At 35.3% G+C, this 23,794-nt stretch overlaps 1 protein-coding gene and 1 pseudogene across 2 annotated transcripts in view; one reads left to right on the forward strand and one right to left on the reverse strand.

The window, feature by feature from the left end:
- The window catches only part of REV3L (REV3 like, DNA directed polymerase zeta catalytic subunit), a gene marked incomplete at both ends in the record, with an annotated part of 133,730 nt that overhangs the window by 83,909 nt on the left and 26,027 nt on the right, over positions 1-23,794 (forward strand). Inside the window, 7 exons of the mRNA XM_084228856.1 lie at positions 2,558-3,468; positions 5,380-5,459; positions 6,773-6,898; positions 10,357-10,549; positions 11,781-11,892; positions 18,135-18,250; positions 19,350-19,468. Of these exons, the coding sequence (XP_084084982.1) occupies positions 2,558-3,468; positions 5,380-5,459; positions 6,773-6,898; positions 10,357-10,549; positions 11,781-11,892; positions 18,135-18,250; positions 19,350-19,468 (1,657 nt within the window). The remainder of the gene's footprint in view (positions 1-2,557; positions 3,469-5,379; positions 5,460-6,772; positions 6,899-10,356; positions 10,550-11,780; positions 11,893-18,134; positions 18,251-19,349; positions 19,469-23,794) is intronic.
- LOC311167338 (large ribosomal subunit protein uL22-like) lies at positions 12,836-13,356 on the reverse strand (annotated as a pseudogene). Its single transcript has one exon. The product of its transcript is annotated as a large ribosomal subunit protein uL22-like (transcript).

A 23,794-nucleotide genomic window follows, 5' to 3' on the forward strand; every position in this document is an offset into this window, starting at 1 on the left:
GACTTAATATAGGATGGTTTTTGGTCCTGCTCCCATGTCTTTGATCACATTTACCTAACCAGTTGCAGAAAGAAGTAGTTCATTTCAGCCATCCAGTCAGAAGCACAGGAAGATCTAGGACTGCTGAGACCTACCTCTGCTTAGTCTGAATGATAGAAAAAAATATGAAGAGCCAACCAAGGCAAGAGGCCGGCCATACTACATGTATGCATTGACCTTAGCGCCTCTATTTTTCCGACCCTAGTAAAAAGACACAATGAATACCAAGCATGTTAATAACTTTTGCAGGAGTCCATTTAAGAAAGGGGTGATTAAAAAAAGTGATTAAAAATATAGGATAGATGTGTCTCCTCTGAGCACTTGAAGTAAAAGACAAAAAAACTGTCCTCCCCAATAGTTTTCCTTTTTTAAGTTTTGCTTTGGTTTGTACTTAATGTGGTCTTATACAGTGTATCAGTCTCCTTTTTATTTCACTGCCAGAATATATGAATATCTGTTCCTTACATGTTAGTTTCCATTATTTTAAGGACTTTGATTTTATCAGTAGTAGTATGGTCTATTTTTTAATATAAGGTTTTTTTCTGCTTCAGTCCCACACATCTTTTTCATTCCTCTTATGTGCTAGTTATTAACTCTGTATTGCTATTAGTTGTTACTGTCCAACTTCGATACTTATAGCTAAAATTAAAAAATGATAGAGATTACTTGTGGAAAAGTTTTGTTTTTTTAACTTAGAAATTATAGAAGATGGTGTCTTAAGGGTTTTTTTTGGTTTATAGTTTTTATTTTATGAAATATGATCTTACTATAGCTACAGTATTGTATCCAGACTTTTCATTTAACATTTTAAATATTTTCTAATTTTGAGTTTCTTGAAACATTTTAATGCCTGCAAAATATTTATTTAACATGGATATATTATCAGATGGAAGTATTGTTCCCTATTTTGTCACTACAGATAATTCTGTGATCGGTATCTTTCTTCATAAGTATTTCATAACATTTTGGAGTTTTTCTATATAATACTAGAAGTAGAATTACTGAAAAATTTGTGGCTCTTAATTTAATATGAGTTGTGGCAATTAATCATTCTGCTGACAATATTCGAGAAAGCTGTATTTACCACACCTCACCAATTCTTGTTACTGTTGATTTCATTATGATCTCTACATATCATCTATATTAGAATTGGGGATCATCACATGGCATGTGACCTCGTTTCACTTCAATAGCTATAATTCTTAATTTTCATATAGCTGGAAGGTGAGTACAGAAAAGGTACTAGATCCTGTTTTTGGAATTAGCAAGTGGGGACCAAGATCTTTCCATGTAAAGAGAAGGAACTTTGTTAGCCCTGATATCCCTCCTTCAGCTCTAAATCAGAAAAAATGACTTAATTGAGTTTTATCTAGAGAATGAAGGGGGCATTTGGGAAATTGTGCTTAAGAAAAATAATTGAAAACAACTAAGAACTGTTTTCATAACCAAGAAAGAGCTATCATAAGAAGAAAAGGGTAGACTATGCTGCTGCAGAAGGAAAAAAATAGTACCAATGGATATATGTTAGAAAAAGAGAGAGGGATAAACACATGCAATTTGCAGCAACATGGATGGCGCTGGAAGGGATCATGCTCAATGAAATAAGCCAGAAAGAAAAAGAAAAATACCGGATGGTCTCACTCACAGCATGAATCTAGAAAACTTAAATAAGGTACCAGGAAAATGAATAACTATAAGAAAATGAAAATCAAAATCAACAAAATACTATGAACCAGAGACAATTTTTGGGGAGTGGGGAGTGGGAGGGGAGGGATTGGGGTCAAAATGGGGTTGCAATTGTATGGGGAATATAAAAATAAAAATTTATTATTTAGAAAAAGAGAGAGGAAAAGCTTAATATTTGTAATTATTGGAAATTAAACCATACACATAACTTAGCAGCATTTACAGGCTTTGCTAACTAACTCCAAAATTCTTGTGGTAGTGTTAAACTTTGTCATATAAAGGGGAGGAAGAATTATGGTAATTACCTCAGAGGTGCATAATTTTTTTAATATTCTGAGGGAATTTGAGGGAATAGAAAGATCTGTTTGAACTGATTGGCTTTGCTAAACTAGTATAGATAGTGAGAATGTAGGCAGTCTATAGAAAAAAATACAGGGCTATAGTCTCCGATAGCAAATTTATTTTTATTCAGGTGTGGTGACAGTGGAAAATTATTTAAGAAGAGCAGAGGGAAGGCTATTTGATGAGTTTGTGAAGAAAAAGTCTTATCTCTGAAGAAAAAGTCTTTACGGGATACATAAAACAAATACTTTTTCTCCCTGGTATTGATTATACCTTCTAAGGAAATAAATTTAGTAGTCATACCTTTGAGGAAAAGCACATTGAGATTAAGCATTAAGTATACCTCCATAAAATTGTGTGTGTGTGTTGGGGATGGAATGAGAAGAAAGAGATGGACATTTTTTAAGAGTCCCTATTAGAATAAGGAGCTAGGTATTTTGGTAATTGCTCTTTGAGATGAAATAGTTGTTCCAAAATATGTTGTTTATAGGGAGATCGGTGGACGACTTCTCATGGTAGAAACTCGACTTCCAAATGATCTGGCTGAGTTTGAAGGAGACTTTTCCTTGGAAGGACTTCGTCTATGGAAAACAGCATTCTCAGCAATGACTCAAAATCCAAGACCAGGGTCACCCCTTCGCAATGGTCAAGGAGTTGTCAATAAAGTATCAAGTAATGGCCATAAAATGGTTGAAGACAAAAAAATTGTAATTATGCCTTGCAAATGTGCCCCAAGTCGACAACTGGTTCAAGCATGGCTTCTAGCCAAAGAAGAATATGAACGTTCCAAGAAACTGTCTAAAATTGAGCCAACTGGTGTTGTAAAATCTGCTCAGAACTTCAGCTCTTCACTTAACCCAGATGACAAACCTGTAGTGCCTCCAAAACTGGGCACAATTCCACTTAAACTCCCCACTACAGCACTTACCAAGGAAGATGTTCATAATTCTCAGATTGCTTTACAAGTATCAACCACAGAATGCAGTCAAACTGCAAGTGAAAGTCATATGATACCACCAGTTATTTCTGCACATGATCCTGAAAAAGATGAAGATGATGATGACTATTATGTTAGTTATAGCTCCCCAGATTCTCCAGTAATTCCCCCTTGGCAACAGGCAACATCCCCAGATTCTACAGCATTAAATGGAAATGACAGTCCTTCATCACCAATAGAGGAACTATGTTCCCTGACTATTGAGAACTTCTTAAAACCAATAAAAGATGGTATACAGCAAAGCCCCTGTGATGAGCCTAGAGAGCCTTTAATAATATCTCCAATTAATGTTAGGGCAAGAACTGGAAAGTGTGACTCACTTTGCCTTCATAGTACACCAATTATACAGAGAAAACTTGTGGAAAGGCTTCCTGAAGCAGCTGGCCTTAGTCCTTTATCAACAGGTAAGTTTACAAATAACAAAGACTCCCTAATTGTCCTTTGGAGATTAGCAATGAAAACATTAGATGATATAATGAAAGGTAAAGTTTTTTAAATGAAATTTTAGCTCAGCTATTGAGAGATTGTTATATTATCTTTATTACATGGAAATTTCTTTATCTTTCCTCTGTGAAATCTACATCTGCTTCCTTTCCTTCTTCTTGCCTTCTGAGTGACATATTGGAGCCCTCTCAGGAATCTTACCATTTTCTGAACTTGATTTTTTCTGTTGGTTTTTTTCACATACCCAGGTCTCTCACACCCTTTAAAATAGAATCAAAACTAAAAGCCTGTCTTGGCCTTGTATATGCCAGTCTCTACTCTTTTTCTTTCCCATTCAAAGTCAACTTTCTTAAAGAATTTCTCTAATTTGACAACTTCACTTCTTCCTACTGATTTTCTCAAGTCCCTCTACATTCTGCCCCCATCTTTACACGTGTGATTGTTTTAAAGATTGTCAGTAGCCTTCATGTAATAAAAGTTAATAGATGTTTTTCAGTCTTTTTATCACATGCCCTCTCAGCAGTCCTTATCCTATTGACCACACCTCCCTTTTTACAGCTACTTTTACCTTTTACTGTTCCTCCATGATTTCCTTTGACTCATAACTCACTATTGTCAGTTATTATCTAAATGTTGCAATTTATTAAGGTTTGACTTTAAGCCTTCTTTACAGAAACCTGTTTTTACTGCCTCAATCTAATTCCTGCTCATAGGACTACTACAGATAACTCACAAATAACTATTTTCCAGTTCGGAACTCTTTAAGCTCTAGAACATTGTATCCAGTTGTCTACTTAGCATTTCTATTTGAATACTCAAAGGCTCCACAAGGTTAGAATTTAAATTCAATTCATACATACATTCACCACCCAAAAATACCTTATACCTCAGAGACATACATGCCCACACATAGAAACTCTTAAGTCATTTTTTAGTTTTCTTTTTTTCAATGAATGATGCCATATCTCTGTCACTGAATTATACAAGTCAGAAACATGGTATTTGTTTCTAATACCCACTGATTCTTTCACTTCCCATCCTGTCTGTGGTTTCTAATCCTACCAAGTCCTGTTAACTTTTTTGTTTCCTAAATTGCCCAAATCTCTGAGCCTCTACCTTTACCTCTACCACCACACTCTTAGGCAAAGCTGATATCATCTCCTTCCTTGGTATCTGCATTGTCCTTCTCCACCCATAGCAATTTCCAGTTGTGTTGCTCAGTAATCAGGGAAAGTTCCCACTCTGTTCCTAGTTAATTACTACTCTTTAGATTTCAATTCGAAAAACCTCCTTGATTAGATCAAAATTCCTAATTCCCCCTTGTTTTACTTACCCATTATAATTTTACATTTCTATATGTATTTGAGGAATATCTGATTCCCATGAGGGAAGAGACTGTCTTTTTTACTTTTTAAAGTTCTGTATTTTTTACATCATTATCCATTTTTGTATAGTTTGCTTACTCCTCTCAGGTGTAGTTCTCAATAAAATTCCCGCCACCAAATCACCCATGAACCATCACCATGAGACTCTGTCTTTTCCTCATCATCACAAATACTTGATAAATAAGTGTATAAAAGGATTAAATGATTCCTGAGATGACTGACAGAGAAAGCTCAGTGATTAAAGTGTAAATATTTTTATTTAAAAATATGAAATTTTATAATTATTTTGGTGGAAATCAGGCTTGCGTTAATTTTATTTTTTTAAGTATTAGGCCGGGGCAGGGTGTGGGGAGTGATAGAATAATAAACATAAATGGGACTTAAGAGTTTGGAACAACAAAATTTAAAAAAGAACTAGCAGGTAATATTTTTTTCAAAAGCAGGTAATTATAATATACATGTTAAATATGAAATTTCTTTCTACAGAACCAAAAACCCAGAAAGTGAGTCATAAGAAAGGAAGTAATACTGACACTCTTAGAAGAGTACTCTTAACACAAGCAAAGGTAACTACACTAAACATATTTAAAGATCAGTGGAAATCCAATCTTATTCTTAGATATCAGTTAGATAATTGATAACTTTGTCAGTTTAAATTTTTTTATTATATTTTTGATCACTTTGTTTACATATCTTTGAGACAACAAGAAGTAGCCTAATTTTTTTAAGTTTTTTTTTGTTGTTGGGATCTAAAAGATTCTTATATGTAAATACAAATATTACAGAGAAAGTGAATATGATAGCCAAAATGTGGATTATGAGGATACAAATACATTAACTGATTACTGGCAAAATCAGAACAATCCAATGACAGCAGAGCGCAAGTAAGTGATTTTTGATCCCACCAAAAATATATCCTTTTTCTTGGTTATATTACTTTTTCCTCAAATATAACAATATTGATTTTTTTTCAGTTTATTTTACCAAGTAGCAAAGGAAAGTGATGTTATTAATACTCAAACTTATTATGAAAGATCGTAATTTAAGTCTTTATTAAAAAATAATCCTTAGAAATAAATGATTATGTGTGGAAAGTATGTTATTCAAGTATCCTTGGAAATAATAATGATAGAAATCACTTCCGTATTGGCCACTTCTCATAAATCTCATTAATTCCATAAAATATATTTTAGTGTTTTCTATTTTGAATTATAAAGATTTTATATCTCTTATAAGACTTTGACTTACAAACTAATGTTGAGTTACAAGCTATACAAAAGCAAGTATTGTGTTGTGAACATAAATCAACACTGAAGAAAATGGTTAATCAATTTAAAAAATCAGGAAAAAATATTTTTTAAAAATTATTATTTTTTCTAAACCTTGAAGGATATTTGCTTTAATTTATCTTTTAGACACATGTCCATTAAGATAAAAATATATATCCAGAATTTCAAATCTTTTATGAACTTCAGCCAAAGTAGTTGCAAATACATTTCTTGCTTGCTTGTCATACTTCCAAAAAAAGGTCAGGATATTGTCCATGTGGTGTAAAGATTAACTCTCTACAAGATTATTATTTTCAATATTTGTGGCTTGTAAACTCAAAGATCAACATATGATCAGTGTATGATTTTACAGATTATGTCAGATAGTCTACATATATCCACTCCGGTAGCTTAAATTACCAGCAGGAATGTTAATAAAGTACTTTCTTCTTGAACTTAAAAGATATACTATTAAGTTCATTATATATATATTACTACATACACAAAGCTTATTATCTAACTAGGAATAAATGATCTAAAGAAAGAAAAGAAAATGATTGTTCATTTATCTTTTTTGGCTATGTGTGTGTGTGTGTTTTTTTTTTTAATAGAATCAATTTGCAGCAGTAAATATCCCAAAGAAAGAAACTTCTCAAATTGATGGACCATCTTTAAACAATACCTATGGCTTCAAAGTCAGCATTCAAAACTTACAGGAGGCAAAGGCTTTACATGAGGTAAAGGGAATGCAAAATACAATTACACTGTTTAACTCTGATATTTTATTAGATGGAAAAAGTATGGAAATTCTTTTACAGAGGGAGGACTACATGGAATTCTTAGGTCTGTTAACATTTTGTTATTTATACTATTTTATATGTATGTAAGGTAGAGAAACTTTTAAAGTAGCCATTAGTTATTGAGGCTGCTTTATAGTTTCACAATTTTTACAAATTCCTTTTTTAATTTTAGCAGTCTTTAATGAAAGTTGTGTATAACACTACTTTATTCCTGCTTCTTCTAAATTTTTATAAATCTTAAAATTGAAAATTGAATTTATAGAAGCTAAAATTAGAAAGATTTTTTAACTATTAGAAAATCTATATGTTATCCTGGGATTGCTATCAATGGAATGCTTTCCCACATCCCAAATGTGGTAGTTATCTGTATTTTCTGTTTGTTTGACTCAGTGTGCTAGTGTTTGTCATAATCCATTTGTTCACATAATCTTTATATAACCCAGTTACTTCTGTCTTTCCCCGTAGTCCGAGATTATGAATCTATCTTGTGAAAATGTACATACGTCCCTCACAGGATGAAACGGCAAATGTGTCTGTATAGGTTTTACAAATTTACCTAAATTAAAGAAAGACAACTCAGAGCATATATCTGTCTGTCAATAACGTAGAAATTTTATGAAATCTAAATACATACCGAGTATTTTCATAAAAAATTTAAAAATGCATGCTCATTTTCAAGACTTAATAGGAAAAAAAAGTAAAATATCTAGTAATTTTTAATATTGGTTACATGTTGAGAGGGTGATATTTTAGATACGTTAGATTAAATGAAAAAATATTTTAAAGATTAATTTATTTATGCATACAAGAGCTGGGGTATAGACCAGAGGTGGGGGGTGAGAGGATTCACCAGAGATAGTGGGGAGCAGAACAGGCGGATCTACTGAAATACACTGCTGAGGGGAGCAGTGGGCAAGACAGGAGAGGTTTGCTGCGCCATGTGGGTTGCTCCCTGGCAGGCCTGGAATCAAACTCATGTTGCAGTGGCTGGTGATAACTTGATAGCACTGTGTCTTTAACCCTTGTGCCACCAGGGAGGCCCGAAATGAAAATATTTTTAAGTTAATTCAATCTTATCTTTTTTTAAAAAAATGTGCCTATAATAAATTTAAAATTATGTGTGACTCTCCTGCTGTTCCCATAAGAAAATGCTGTTTATACAGTTTTGGGGTTTTTTTTTTGTTTTTGTGGGACCCTCGCCTGTGGCCGGGGATGGCAGCCTCGCAACCCAGCGCTCAACCGCTGCACCACCAGGGGAGGCCCTGTTTATCCAGTTGTTTTATGTATTGCCTTTGAGGCAGAAAATTCAACTCTTATTTTTTTGGATTTTTATTCTTAATTCAATTTTATCTTAAACTGCTCTGTGGGATCAGGTGATTTTAATTTTTTTTTTTTCATTTTTACCCTAAATTTGAAGTGAGAGATGTACTCTTTTAGAGTTAGATTGAACATAGTTTATTTACTCCCTTATTTTTTTATTCATACTTTTTTCCCCATTCATTCAACAGCATTCATTTAGTTCCTGTTTTATATGTAGCCCTGTGGTATCATACCCCTGAAGCCCAGATAAATAATAAATTAAGGAATACATACAAATTACACACCCAAACTTAGAAAATTAAAAAAAATACTGTTTAAAAATACTTATTAAAGCAAATTTGATAGTCCATAGAAAAAAGACTTGTTACATTTGGTTATTCTTTTATTATTTGAAAAATACAATTTTCTTCTTATAAGGTTACTTTATCCTACCTAACTCCACTTTAAGAGTCATGAGCCCACTTGAAGTAAAATCCCTAGATCTGGCGGATTTCTCTTAGCTTCTTCCCAGCACCGGCTTTCTTTATCTCAAGGCATATTCTACATAGCCACCTGGTGGTCAAATAGGGAATGGATTCCAGAAACCTCCACAACGTGTTCTAGTCTTTCTATAGGAAATTATACCCATAGCATTTTTTCCTGTTTCCCATTACAGGGAACTCTCTCTTCTGTATAAAAATACTCACTGCAAAAGAAGGGGTTATAGCCGCATTCTTCCTTTTGGCCTTCTACTTTTGTAGTCATGGTAGATGCTTTTCTATGCCTTCATTCAATGTTTGCTAAAAAAGAAATGCCTGTAAGATCAGTAACTATTTTATATCAAGGACTAGAAAGGCAAAATTTGAGCTTTGACCTAGTAAATAAGTAAGTCAACTTCCGAGACTTTTTTTGACCTGAAATGATCTTCAGTCTTCTTCATACTCTTTCTGCATGTGCATTTTTTTTAATGATTTTTTAAATTTATGTATTTATGCATACAAGAGCTGCGGTACAGGCCAGAGATGCAGGGGATGAAAGGATCTACAAGACAGAGTGGGGAACAGAACAGGCAGAATGACTGAAATACACTGCTGAGGGGAGCAACAGGCAAGATAGGAGAGGTCTGCCTCACCATGTAGGTTTCTCCCTGGCTGGCCGGTGATTGAACTCCCGCTGCAGAGGCTGTGGATTGCTTCATAGTGCGGTGCTTAACCCCTTGCACCACCAGGAAGGCCCTAATATTTTTTTTTTTTTTACGTCATTGTTCAGTTTTCAACAGTATTTGCTTCTCCCCACCCCCTCAGGTGTAGTCCCCAAAGAGTTTCCTTGACAATGCACCCATGCACCATCACCACGGTCCCCCGTGCTCCTCTCTCTCTCCCTGTGATCCTTCTCCCTCCTCCTCCCCTGCAGTATGTCTCTGATTTATAATTATCTGGTTTTGCACTGTTACTATTTTTTTACACTGATGTGTAATTCCTTCATCCTTTTCTAATTAAACTGGATTATTTGTTTGTATTTAGAAAGAGGTAGTCACTAAATTAATACATGCTTATTATTGGGAAAAACTCAGCCCCAAAGAATATACATCTAAAAGTAAGGTACCTTCCCATAGCTTCCCATTTTACTTGGTTTGATTTTTTTTTTTTTTTTTTTTTTGGTAATAGAAACAGCAGTGTAGGGCCTCCCAAGTGACTAGGGATTAAGTCTCAGCACTATCACCACTGCTGCCTGAGTTAATCCCCAGCCAGGGAGCTAACCCACATATGGCACAGACCTCTCCTATCTCACCTGCTGCACCCCTTAGCAGTATATTTCCGTAAATCTGGCTGTTCTGCTCCTCACTCTGGCTCTAGTGAATCCCCTCACCTCCTGCACTTCTAGTCTAGACCCCCGTTCTCTTATGCAATAATAAAAAATAAAAATAGTCTTTAAACAAGTAAAAATCTTTAATCCGTGGAGTGTTAAATTGTGACTGTTTTCATGGTCATTTTTTCCTGTAATTTTGCATATATTTCCTTAGAGTCTAAGTAAAACATACTTCTTTCAAATTACATGAAACAAATTTTTATCATAATTTTTGTTTCCTTTTATAGATTCAAAATCTTACCCTAATCAGTGTGGAGTTACATGCTCGAACTAGACGAGACCTAGAACCTGATCCTGAATTTGACCCAATCTGTGCTCTCTTCTACTGTATCTCATCTGACACTCCATTGCCAGATACAGACAAAACAGAACTCACAGGTGTAATAGTAATTGATAAAGACAAGACAATCTCCAGTCAAGGTATTATATTTACTATTTCTGTATCTACCAACCCCAAAATAAAACTTTTAATTTTTATTAAAAGTTTCTGCACAGGAGACCTAAGCCAAACAAGCATAAGGAACTCCCTTCTAAAATGTTTGCTGAGATGGCAGTAAAAGGATTGTGTATAACTTTGTTTTAGACTGATTTTTCTTAAGTGAATTATTGTCAAAAGTCAGAAGAGATATAAAGATCTCAATAAAATTTCTAACTAGCATAACTAATTTGTTCTCAGTACGATTTCAGAAAATGCTCATTGATAATATAAATATTAATTGTTCAATGATTATCTCTAGATTGGGTGAACAGTCTTTTTTATGTATGCATGTGCTAGTATTTTGTGGCTAATACGACGTTTCTCTTTGCTTTAAGAAGTTACTACTATAAACTAACAGTTTATAACAAACTTTTAAGATGTATTCTGACTTTGTTTATATCTCTTCTTTTATGTATTTATATCTAAATACATACTTTTGGCTCAGAAGTTTTTCATTTAGTAGACCGTGTAAGACGTTTTATAAAACACAAAGTGCAGTTTTAAATGGTAATAAGTGAATTCAGTCAACTGAGGAGAGAATCTTAGCACAGAGCACAACCATAGAGTAATTTGTAGTTTAATCAGTGGTATGCTTGAGTTGGTTCATAACTGGTTATAAGCCAATTGTATGGTTTCCATAACTTTTTTTCAAATGGTTGATGCCATATTGGTAATTTCAAATCAGCCATGATGGGGGAAGACTTTACATAATAGAAATTAGAAAGCACTATAAATTAGGCCTTCTTTTTTCCCCCTGGAGAGGTAGTTGTAAACATTTGCTAGCATAATAATGATTAGAATATTCTTTCTAAGCTCTTCCTAGAGGAAGAGTAAAGACAGAAGCAAAATAATTAAATTTCTTCATGGTTGATACATTATTTGGGGAATTTTATAAATGTAGATTTTTAGGAAAATAACAAATTTGAATTTTCAGTTGCATATTAAACTAGAAAACCTTTAAGAAAATTTTTAAGAAATCATGTTAATTATGTCTTTGGGGAATGTTTGCTTAATTTGAAGTATTTCAGTAACAGTTCCACTGCAAAAGTAAGGGATAATATTTACATAATTATAATAAACATTTTTATTTTTAATATATTTTGTATATTATATACTTTTTATATATATTTATAATAACATGGTGTTTTTTTTTGTTTGTTTTTTTTTTTTAAGATATCAGGTATCAGGCTCCATTACTTATTAGATCTGGAATTACAGGACTAGAAGTTACCTATGCTGCTGATGAGAAGGCACTTTTTCAAGAAATTACAGATATAATAAAGAGGTATTGTATTGTATCTTCTGATTTATCCAGTTTTTAGAATCTGAAAGACTTTCCATATGGTCCTTTTTTGCTGTTGTTGACTTCTATAGAGGTAGGAAAGAGGAAGATAATTCCTTCCTGTAGCATGTAGCCCTTGAAAGTAGAGTTGTCCCTGTAAAGATTTTTCCCTCACTTCCTACCACCATCACCACTTCCATCACATTAGGGATAGGAAAAAGAATATTCTATCCTCCAAATTGAGGGGCCAGTGAAAAACAAATGCTAACTTACCATCTTAACTTTCCCTATTGGATTTTAGCATGATTTTTTTATGATGATGAAATAATGGGGAATTGTTCTAAAGTTAAATTGTATTACTCATTAAATAGGCTTCTACCTTGGGGACCAACCACCACTTCAGTACTGAGTTGTTTTGTTTTTCCTTTAAAGAAAATGCTTTCAGAGTTCTAAACCTAAATTTTCAAATAATTTTGAAATGCAATCTTTTCATAAATTTAGGACTATCCAGTACATACTATTTTTTGTGCATAATTCCTTAAACTTTGTTTTGATTATTTTTGATAGTTGACCAATGATGGTTGATAGTAGAATCTTGTCAAAATTGTTGGAAAGGATTTTTTTAACAAATATTTTAATTTAAAAATGAAACAATTGGACCTTTCCCATTTTCTTGAGAAAGTTAGCCATAATTCTTTTATTAATTATGTCAGTTTTCTAGAAATGTGAGATTTGTTTGCCCATTGCTAGGTTTAGGTTTTTAAATGCCTAAAACAGGCTAGAAAAACAGCTTTTGGATCCTGACGTATGTGAAAAAAGCCTTCCTTGAGCATGTTGTCACACTCAGCCCTTTCTGTTTTGCCTTTTTTTTTTTTTTCCCCTGCTTTCACTTTTATTTCCTGTCATTTTAAGTTGAACTTATTCCTGGTCATAAGTTTTCATTTCTTCATTTTTTTCTGGATATCTTTTTCTTCTGTGCAACATCCTCTTCTGGTTTGGGAACAGACTGCTCTTTTTCAATAAAGGTCATCCCAATGTAGCAGGGGGAGCTCAAGTATTGGTTAGTCCAAACATGAGGTCTATAATTTCTGCAATGCCTCTTAGGGGCTTTGTTCACCTGGATGTGCTCAATGACAGAGAATTGGCATCTAAACCCTTGAGTTTGACATTTTTCTGCATTTTTAAGCATTTGCAGTAAAAATCCAGCCATTTTTGGGACACCAACCCTGCATCCAACCCCACTGTTTGGCCTGGTCACACCTACCAACTACACCATGGTAACTGATGGAATGACATGCACTATTTCTGTAGAGTGACATCCTTCAGATACTTAGTGAATTTTCACAATCACATATCCCTGATGGCTTGTACAGTTTCACAAATGTTCTAAAAATGAACAAAAAGACTTGAACCTCTTGATTTGCTTGACTTTGTAGGATTTTCTGGGTCAAGTGAGTAGCAAACCATTTTCAGAGATTAATAAGGCCACTTACAGGAAGAGCTGTTCTGCTTTTTATAGTTGAACTGTAAAAAACTGGGGCAATATTCTGCATTAAAAGTCAAGATGATAGTCTATACATTTAATATCTGATTGAATCCCAGGTGGGTCGATATAAATCACTGTGAAAATAAAGAAACAAAGTATTTTCTGTAAAACAAACGAAAGTCAGAGCATCAAAAAATTATATGTTGCTATCTACCACTTTGGGGAGGAAAAAAGAGGAATACATTTTTATTATTTATAGCATTGATTACTAGAAGGATTGCTATTCATTTGATTACATTGCCATTGTCAGTCCTACCTTGTATCTTCTCACAGAGTTTGTCATCAATATATCAATGCCCTAAGTGCCCACACTTATTTCTGCATACAATATGGCGAAAGAAACATGCCAGGGCCTCCCCTGGTGGCACAGCGGTTGAGCGCTGGGCTGAGAAGCTGCCTGCAGCCTCTTCAGCGCCGGTTCGATCCCCAGCCACTGGAGAGGGTCCCACATGGTGCGCAGACCTCTCCTGCCATGCCCACTGCTCCCCTGTTCCGTTCTGTCTCCCTGTTCCATTCCCCGCTCTGTCTCTGGTGAATTCTCTCACTCTCCTGCGATTCTGACTGTACCCAGTGCTTGTATAAATAAATAAATAAATCTTTAAAAAGAAAGAAAGAAAGAAACATGCCAGAGTGTCACTCAATACCATTTTATGTGTTAGTACATGGCTAATAATGTCTCTCACCTTTGTATGCTTGTCTTCTCCTTGGTCAGTATATTCTCAAGAATAGGATCATCTGCCATCATTAAGAAATGTGTCAATCATTTGCAATTAAAGTAACTTTCTGAAGTGTCCATAATATGAATTATACTAGTTATAAAAAAAATACAGTACACGAAATAAAGTGCTTAAATAGCAACATTTTATTTCTGAAATGCCCGTTATAAGTCCAAACAACCCCTCAAAAGATTATTTTATTCTTAGACTCCATTTTGTTGAATATATACTCACACAGGCTTTGTTAAAAGTATAGGCTTTGTAGTCAGCCAGCTCTGTATTTTTGTCTTGAACAAGTTACTTACCTGTCTATGCTTTCATTTTCTCATGTGTAAAATGGGTAATAAATATGAGAATTAAAATGAGATGTTGCACATAAAACCCATATTCTTGTCAATACTTAAATGTTAACTCTGTGTGTAAAGGTCAGTGCCAGATGCTAACTTAAAATAGGTGCATACTCTCCAACAGTTTTATTGTCTTTATTTTTCCATTCTAATATTTACTCTCTTAAGTGGCAAACTAAAAAAGTAGTATAAAGTGATGTTAAACAAAAAATTAAAATCCATTACTTTATTGTCACAATTATTTTCCTATATTTCCTTGGACTATTACAGTCTCTCTAACTTAAATATAAACTTTGATTCTTTCTTTTTTCTCTTCCTATATCTATACGTTATATCCTTTTCAAATTACATTTTTCAAAGTACTTCTTTCTCTTTCATACCAACTCAATTAGTAACTGACAACAACAGAGCAAGAAGCTGCCTAGAAGATGATGTTCATAAATCAGAGACATTCAGAAGAAGAAATTAGAACTGAGAGTTAAAACTTTTATAACTCTTGGGTCTCCCTGGTGGTGCAGGGGTTAAGACGCAACCTTTGAAGCTATCCGCAGACACTATGGCATGAGTTCAATCCCCAGCCAGGGAGCAACCCACATGGCGCAGCAGACCTCTCCTGACTCACCCACTGCTCCCCTCAGCAGTGTATTTCAAGTCAGTCTGCCTGTTCTGTTCCCCACTCTGTCTCTGGTGAATCCTCTCACTTCCCCATACCTCTGGCCTGTACCCCAGTTCTTGTATGCATAAATAAATAAATCTTTTTTTAAAAAAAACTTTTATAACTCTTAAAAAGGTTGTAACAGAAGGACTCCAGAGTCACCTGACATCCTCTTCATATTGTAAACTTTGCTTAGAAATGTGTGTGATAATATCTTCCAAATTCTCTTAAAGATCAAAATCAACTGCAACTTTGTGTTTCAGTTACTCTTAGTACTGAAGCAGTCAGCTACATAGTTTCTTTTGTATATGTGTGGGAAGCCTTCAAATTTCCTATTCCTGAAATTCCTTCTGATACTTCTGCCTTAGTTTCTCAAATTTCAGCATTATGTACTTTTAAGGGAGGTACACTTGACATACAGATAGTTCATTTTTAACTGCTCTGACAAGAGTCTAACAGATTTATTAAGATACTGAAATTTATATTAGAAAGCAAATAAGCAAGAAGAGTAGTGGGAGACTTCTCTTTTCTTGAGTACCCTGAGATTTTTCTGGACTTCCTTTTATTTTTTTGTAAAGATTTATTTATGCTTACAAGAACTGGGGTACAGGCCAGAGATACGGGGGGTGAGAGGATTCATCAGAGACAGAGTGAGGAACAGAACAGGCAAACTGACTAAAATACACGGCTGAGGGGAGCAGCGGACGAGACAGGAGAGGTCCGCGGTGCCAGGTGGGTTGCTTCCTGGCTGCAGTGGCTGCGGACAGCTTCATAGTGCTGTGCTTAACCCCTTGGGCTGCCACCAGGGAGGCCTTGGACTTCCTTTTAAAGAAATATATCTCCTTACCTTTCTGAGACTAATCATTGTGCTTTTTGCCTTGCTTTCTTTTTCTTCCATATTCATGTCATAATCCTGCTCTTTATTCCAGAATTACTAGCTGTGTGGCATTTTCTGCTGAGAAGATACTTTTTAAAAATAGTTCTTATTGAAATAACATTGTATTATAACATTACAGTTAATTAAGATCTGTATTACTACATTAAGGTTACCCTCGGGCCTCCCCGGTGGCGCAGTGGTTGAGCGCTGGGTTGCGAAGCTGCTGGCGACCTCTGTGGCGCCGGTTCGATCCCCGGCTGCTCCCCGGCCACCTGAGGAGGGTCCCACATGGCGCGCAGACCTCTCCTGCCGCCCGCTGCTCCCCTCGGCAGTGTACTTCGGTCCTTCTGCCTGCTCTGCTCCCCGCTCTGGCTCTGGTGAATTCTCTCACCCTCCCGCGCTTCTGACTGTACCCAGTGCTTGTATAAACAAAACAAACAAACAAATAAATAAATAAATAAAACATGCCTCTATTAAAAAAAAAAAAAAAGGTTACCCTCAAAACCCAATTCTCTCCTCCATTATACAGTTCACCCATCTGATGGATTGCTGAAACAGTCCATTTGGTTGGTCTATTAAATTAATAAGTGTTTAATAAATTAGGAGTTTGCTCAGAAATTTCAATTCTGTATAGAGAAAAGGACATGGATAATGTTATCATTTTCTCCTGGCAAAACTTAAGAACTACTCTTCATAAGTCTGTGTATAACATTGGATCACAAGTATATCATCAGATGTTGAAATTTCCTTTATAGAATGTATTTTGATAGGGCCTCTAAGGAAAAAAAAATACAATACTATTGCAGAAGTGTGAATGAACCTAGCTCATTTTGACATTTGCCACTTAAATCCTATAGATTAAGAGTAAGGAGACATTTTTGTGACATTCTTGTTTTTGTTAACTCAGCAGAAACTAAAACTATTCAACACCCATTTTAAGAAAATAGCAATGGAAGTGTGATAAAATATTAGCAAACCAGAACTAAAAATAGACCTAGTATAAAAATAGACCCAGTGTTCTGTTGATGGTTCATTGGTATATCCCAGACTTGTAGAGTAGCCATACATATTACATCCATAAATTAGTGTAATCCTGTGCTGCAGACATTGGCTAATACTTTAGGTGTTAAATAGCAGGATTTGAACAGGCTTGTACATTCCACTGTTTAGATTGGCTTTACAAGCAGTATGCTGCTTTTTGACTTCTGTACATAATACAATAATGAGTAATTTGGAACTTCTAATTTGATAGTTATGGTAGTTTTTGCCCTCAACATATGGCTATAATCAATTCCTCCCTCATGCAGTTTTTCCATTGAAGTAAATCTTTATGTTAATTTTCTCTTTTACTATAACCATTTTCCTCTGATACTCACTTTAAAAGGCTTAAAAGGCACCACAAGAGGCTTCTTATTTGGATGTAGATTGGTGTCAGTTCAGTTTTACCAGTGCAACTTTTGACTACAAAGATTACATTTTTCACCTAGTTTCTAATGTTCAGTTTCCCCATAATAATTTCACCCCATTACTATTCTGTTCTTCCATTAAACTGAATCACCTTCCTCTTAAGTTTAGAGGACGCACTTGTTATTACTGAGGTCTTATTTCATGTGAAAACTAAGTTATTACTATTATTAAATGAGAAATTAAAGACATTTTGATATTCTTTCTTTTGAAGACAGTGTAAGTTAGACCAGTAGAGAAGTAGAGAAGACAACAGAATGACTTGGGGAATCTTTTTCAAAATACAAAACCCACACATGCCCTCAATCCTTCACCCTCATACCTGTATTACATTCTCATTCATATACTTCAGTGCCTGCCTCTCACTCCATTTTCTATCAGCCTCTTTTCCAAATCATATCAAATAAATACACTGTCTTAGTAAACAGTGCTTGCTTTACCAAAGTAACTTCAAATCAAGAACTCTAGCCTCCCCCTTCCTTCCTGTATAGAAATTCTGTAGGTACCACTCTATTGTACCCCCATTTGAAAAACATTATATAATATGGATTTTAATTTTTGTACTTTTTATCATAAACAATTCTTCTCATTAAAGATTCAAATGTATGGTCCTTGTTTAATATCTTCATTCCTTCTTTAGATATGATCCTGATATTCTGCTTGGATATGAGATTCAGATGCATTCCTGGGGTTACCTCTTACAAAGAGCTGCTGCTTTAAGTGTTGACTTATGTCAGATGATCTCTCGGGTGCCAGGTATGTAGCATTGTGAATATTTTAAGGTTTAACTATAGAGGGAACTACAAATTAAAGACAGTATGTTTGAAATACTATAGTTATAGCTAATTTTTAATACTCAATTGTGTGAGTTCTAGATCTCTCATAATTTCATTATAGAAAAAATTTTAAATCAAGAAAAGTAAGAGAAAGTACCCCAGTTTCACTGCTATATACACATTTGGTGTACATGTTGTTATTTTTCCCTTTCAGTCATTTTTCATATATATGTCCTCATTTTTATATAATTTTGTTCATCTATACCATACATATATGGTGGGTAAATAAATTTATTAGTCATCCAGTCAACATTTTTATATACCCAGTGTTACGTAAAAGAAACACATTTTAATTTCTATTCTAGTTAAATCACACCTAAAAAACTAGACTCAGAACTATTTACTATAAGAAGAACTCTTCATCTAGTTCTCCATACAAAGTTACATACAGTTCATCCTGCATACATCAGGGTCGAGGAGGAGGGAGAGAGGCCAAATCTAGGGAAGGAAGAGCACAGGGGACTATGGTGATGGTTCATGGATGATGTAGTGGTGGAAAATTATGATGACTACACCTGAGGGGAGAATTAAATATTGTACAAAAATGAACATGCTGTAAGAAATTAAAAACCTTTAAAGATAAATAAAAAGAGTATTTCATCCTGAATATGAATATTACTAATTGATATCAACAATTTTTCAGGGAATTGTTTAGGTTAGAAATGCTACCATTTTTTTCAAAAAATGATCAGATTAATAATAGACATTTTTCAACACCAAAGAAATGCTCTATCATTTAAAGTTAATATAGCATCAGATGTTACCAAATTTAAAGAGAAAGCATTTGTTGTTTTAAAAATATATATTTTTAAATATTATGTATACATGCATTTTTATAATTAAAATTTATATACAGTTTTTAGATACATTTGTTTCCTGAGGTTCTTTCATAATTTAAAGAGGGAAGACAAATTGTTACAAAATACTCTTCTTTTCAGTTATTCTCATTTTCTTTGGCATAATGTACTTGGAGATTTGTTTTCCATGAGTCCTAATGCAGTCTATATTCATTTCTATAGATGATAAAATTGAGAACAGATTTGCAGCTGAAAGAGATGAATATGGATCAGATACAATGAGTGAGATAAATATTGTTGGTCGAATTACACTAAATCTTTGGAGAATTATGAGAAATGAGGTAAGCCTATTTTATGATTTTGTTCGAAAATATATTAGATCAACATGACAATTTTAATCAGAGTACTAGTATAGTTTACTTTGTAACTTAAGCTTCTATATGAATAGTTTTTATTATGTTTAAGTAGAGTTATAAGTGCTACTCTCTAAAACGGAAAGTTATGGAATTTTTTAATTTTAATATCTGAATTTTAGCTTTATTTTGTGTCTAAAGTAGTAGTAAAGTCTATATCATAAAATACTATGTGTGGTGAATATTGTATAATTTCATCTTTTTTGTACTTGTTTTCATTTTTTTTAAATTGTTTTTCTTTTTTAATTTTTTTTTAAAGATTTATTTATTTTTATACAAGAGCTGGGGTACAGGCCAGAGGCACGGGAGGGTGAGAGGATTCACCAGAGACAGAGCAGGAGCAGAACAGGCGGACAACCGAAATACTATGCTGAGGGGAACAGTGGGTGAAATAGGAGAGGTCTGCCATGCCATGTGGGAATCTCCTTGGCCGGCTGGGAATCGAACCCACGCTGCAGAGGCTGTGGATAGCTTCATAGCACGGCGCTCAACCACTGTGCCACCAGGGAGGCCCTGTACTTGTTTTCATTTTGAAAATGATATGTATTGTCAGTATATAATAACTCTGGTATATAGGAGCAGAAAAAGAGGTGTGTTTGTGTGAGTGAGAGCAGTCCCACTTCAGTGAGGGTAGGAACCTTGATAATCTCTGGTCACTTTTTGTTATATCACTTGCTTTTAATGATAAGAGCTGACATCTGTTAAATGTTTAATGTATCTACTACAGTTTTAGGCATTTTACTTGAATTAACATTTTTATGGATTGATCCATGTAATTCTCACAACAGCTTCTCAGGTAGTTAAATGACTCTCCAAGGTCACAAAGCTAGCTAGTAGTAGGCCCCACTCAAATTCAAATCTAGGCAGTCTGGTCCAGAGTCTTTTTAACCACTATGACTTTTTTTTTTTTTTTTTTTAAGATTTATTTATTTATTTATTTTTAGATTTATTTATTTATTTATACAAGCACTGGGTACAGTCAGAGGCGCGGGAGGGTGAGAGAATTCACCAGAGCCAGAGCGGGGAGCAGAGCAGGCAGAAGGACCGAAGCACACTGCCGAGGGGAGCAGCGGGCGGCAGGAGAGGTCTGCGCGCCATGTGGGACCCTCCTCAGGTGGCCGGGGAGCAGCCGGGGATCGAACTGGCGCTGCAGAGGCTGCGGGCAGCTTCGCAACCCAGTGCTCAACCGCTGCGCCACCGGGGAGGCCCCCACTATGACTTTTTAACCATGAAAAAAAAATTTTTTTTTAATTTGGAATGCAGATAAGTGGGTGATTTATGTAAAAATGTATTATAAACCAATTGATTAGGCAATCAATCAGTTAATTAACCAAATAACTACTGATGGACCACCATCTTAGACACTCCAATATATAGCCCATGGTATTTAGTAACTACTTAAAAATATTTTTTGTTAATGTCAGGTTTATATGTTTATAATTTCATAAATGCTGAAGGTAGTATTCCCTTCAGGGAAAGCTTCAGCAAATGTTGTATGAGATGTTACGACAACACCCTTGCTTTTTTTTTTTTTTTTTTTTTTTTCCTTTTCCCAACAAACCTTTTGGCCCCATTTGCACATGAATCATTTTGTATTCAAGGCTAGAAGAATTTTTGGCCTTTTAGATTTATTACAAAAAGACAATTTCAGTGTAGACCTATAGGAAGGAATTTTTCAAATTAAGGATATTAAATACTAGATCAGACTAATGTGTGTTGGAAACTGCTAAGAGCAACATCCAATTCCAACTTTGAGAGCCCAGATAAGGGTTTCTGGTAGCAGCAGCAGAATGTAGAGCATGAGATTTCAGTCAGACATCCAGGTGAGGATACCCAATAGGCATTTAAATAGGAAAGCCCCAAATATGGGGCAGATGTCTGGAGTAGAAATGCAGCCTTGGAAGTCAATTAAGAGTGGCGCAGCGGTTGAGTGCTGGGTTGCGAAGGTGCCTGCAGCCTCTGCGGTACTGGTTCGATCCCCGACTGCTCCCTGGCCACCGGAGGAGGGTCCCACATGGCGCGCAGACCTCTCCTGCTGCCCGCTGCTCCCCTCAGCACTGTACTTTGGTCCTTCTGCCTGCTCTGCTCCCCACTCTGGCTCTGGTGAATTCCCTCACCCTCCCGCACTTCTGACTGTACCCATTGCTTAGATAGATAGATAGATAGATAGATAGATAGATAGATAGATAGATAGATAGATAGATAGATAGATAGATAGATAATCCTCTCACACCCCCCTGCACCTCTAGCTTACACCCCAGTTTTTGTATGCACCCCAGTTTTTGTATGCATATATAAATAAATCTCAAAAAGAAAAAGAGTGAATGAGCTCAGGGCCTCCCTGGTGGTCTAGGAGTTAAGTCTCAGCACTACCAAGGCAATGGCCCTCCTGTGGGAATTTTAACAAAGTGGCCTGAGTTCTATCCCCAGCCATGGCCGCAGCAGACCTCTCCTCCTTCACCTGCTGCTCCCCTCAGCAGTGTGTTTCAGTAGATCGGCTGCCTGTTTTGCTCCCCATTCTTTCTCTCCTGAATCCTCTCCCCCCTGCTGCACCCCCCCCCCTGCAGTGACCCTCAGGGCTAATGGCTGTTGCCATGGTCCCTGAGGTCCGGCGTGGGCAAGGAACCATGCGCGCAGGGGGAGAACAGCAAACTCCCTAAGATGCAGAGAAACTGAATGCCTGCCAAGAAATAATGACCATCAAAAGCGGCCACAAAGATGATTAAAAGAAATGCTGACCACCTGGAACCTTATCTCGCTTTCTCAAGGCCCACAAACTTTATTCTGCTACAACTGTCTTTCTAAAATCTTTCCTTTTTCTGGTCATTGATTGCTAATTAAAAAACATACATAATTTAATAATTAGGCTAATGCAAATGAAACATTACTAAACACTGTTATAATAGAATTGTTAGTTTAATAATCTTTCTATTATGTGCTTAACTTTAGTACCTTTGATATTAACTGCATTATAAAATAAATTCACCCATGATAATTAATTATGAGTAAAAATGATAGTTAGTGCAACTAGAAAATAATTATATAAAACAGTAGAAAGAATTTATAGCCTGTCCAATTAGGAATGAGGCTAGGTCCAGATGTAACTTCGAACATAAATCACTGCCCTGTCAATTAAGCTAAGTCTATGAGCAAACTGATCTCTTTGATGTTCACTGTTCCTATGCTTTTGGAAAAACATATATATACTGACCACTAGCTTAATAAAAGCGCACTCAGATTTACACTCTCTCTTGAAGTGTGTCTGTTTGTCATTTCTTTAGCCGAATCCCTGACCACCCTGCGCAGTCTCTCAACCCTGAGACGGCCTCATCGTCTACTGCTGTGCTGGTCTGCGGCACCCCCACACACACACCTCTGGCCTACACCCCAGTTCTTCTATGCAAAAATAAATAAAAGTCTTACAATTAAGGAATAATTCTTTTTTAAAAAAAAAAGAGTGAATGAGCTCACTAAGAAGCCATTGGAGATAGCAGTTAAAATTGAGCCAAGCATATTTTTGTGAACAAAAACACTTTGAAGAGCAGACGGGAATCAGATCTGAGGAATAGTCAGATAAATAACCAGCAGAGAACACTCCAAACAGAATCACTAGGAAGGTCATATGCTTCCACACAACAGTCAGTCAATAAGCATGTGTCAGATACTTTTAAAAATTAAGACAACGTGATATGCGATGAAGACTGTATAAAAGGGTAAGATAATGTATTCTGTTGTATTCATATATTGTTTATCTTTCATAACAGTTTTTTAAATTTGACATTTAAAATTTTGATACTCCAACTTACAACATAAGTAAGACCACAAAGTATTTTATGAATAAGGAAACTGAAGTTCACAGAGGTTTAAGTAACTTGCTAAAGCCTCATAACTAGTAGTAGTCAAGACTCAGGTCTTTCAGCAGAGAGTTTATTATAAATATTATATGTACTTAGAAATTTATAATGCCCACAATGAGTGTGTGTACCTGTGAATACAGGTGTACAGTCCAGCCTTGCATAACACTTTCTATCAATGAGGGACCACATATATGACAGTGGCCCCAGTAGGATAGACTAAATAGTCTACCTACTACCCATGCGTAGTAGGCTATACCACGTAAATTTCTTTTTATTTCACCCTGTAGTGTTCCCACAATAAAATGTGTCACTTAGCAACATGATTTTCAGAATGTATTCCTGTGGTTAATCAATGCATGAGTATACTGCTACATTGAACAGCTTGATGAATCTTAGA

The sequence above is a fragment of the Talpa europaea genome, assembly GCF_964194135.1.
Source record: "Talpa europaea genome assembly, chromosome: 2".
Taxonomy (NCBI): Eukaryota; Metazoa; Chordata; class Mammalia; order Eulipotyphla; family Talpidae; genus Talpa; species Talpa europaea.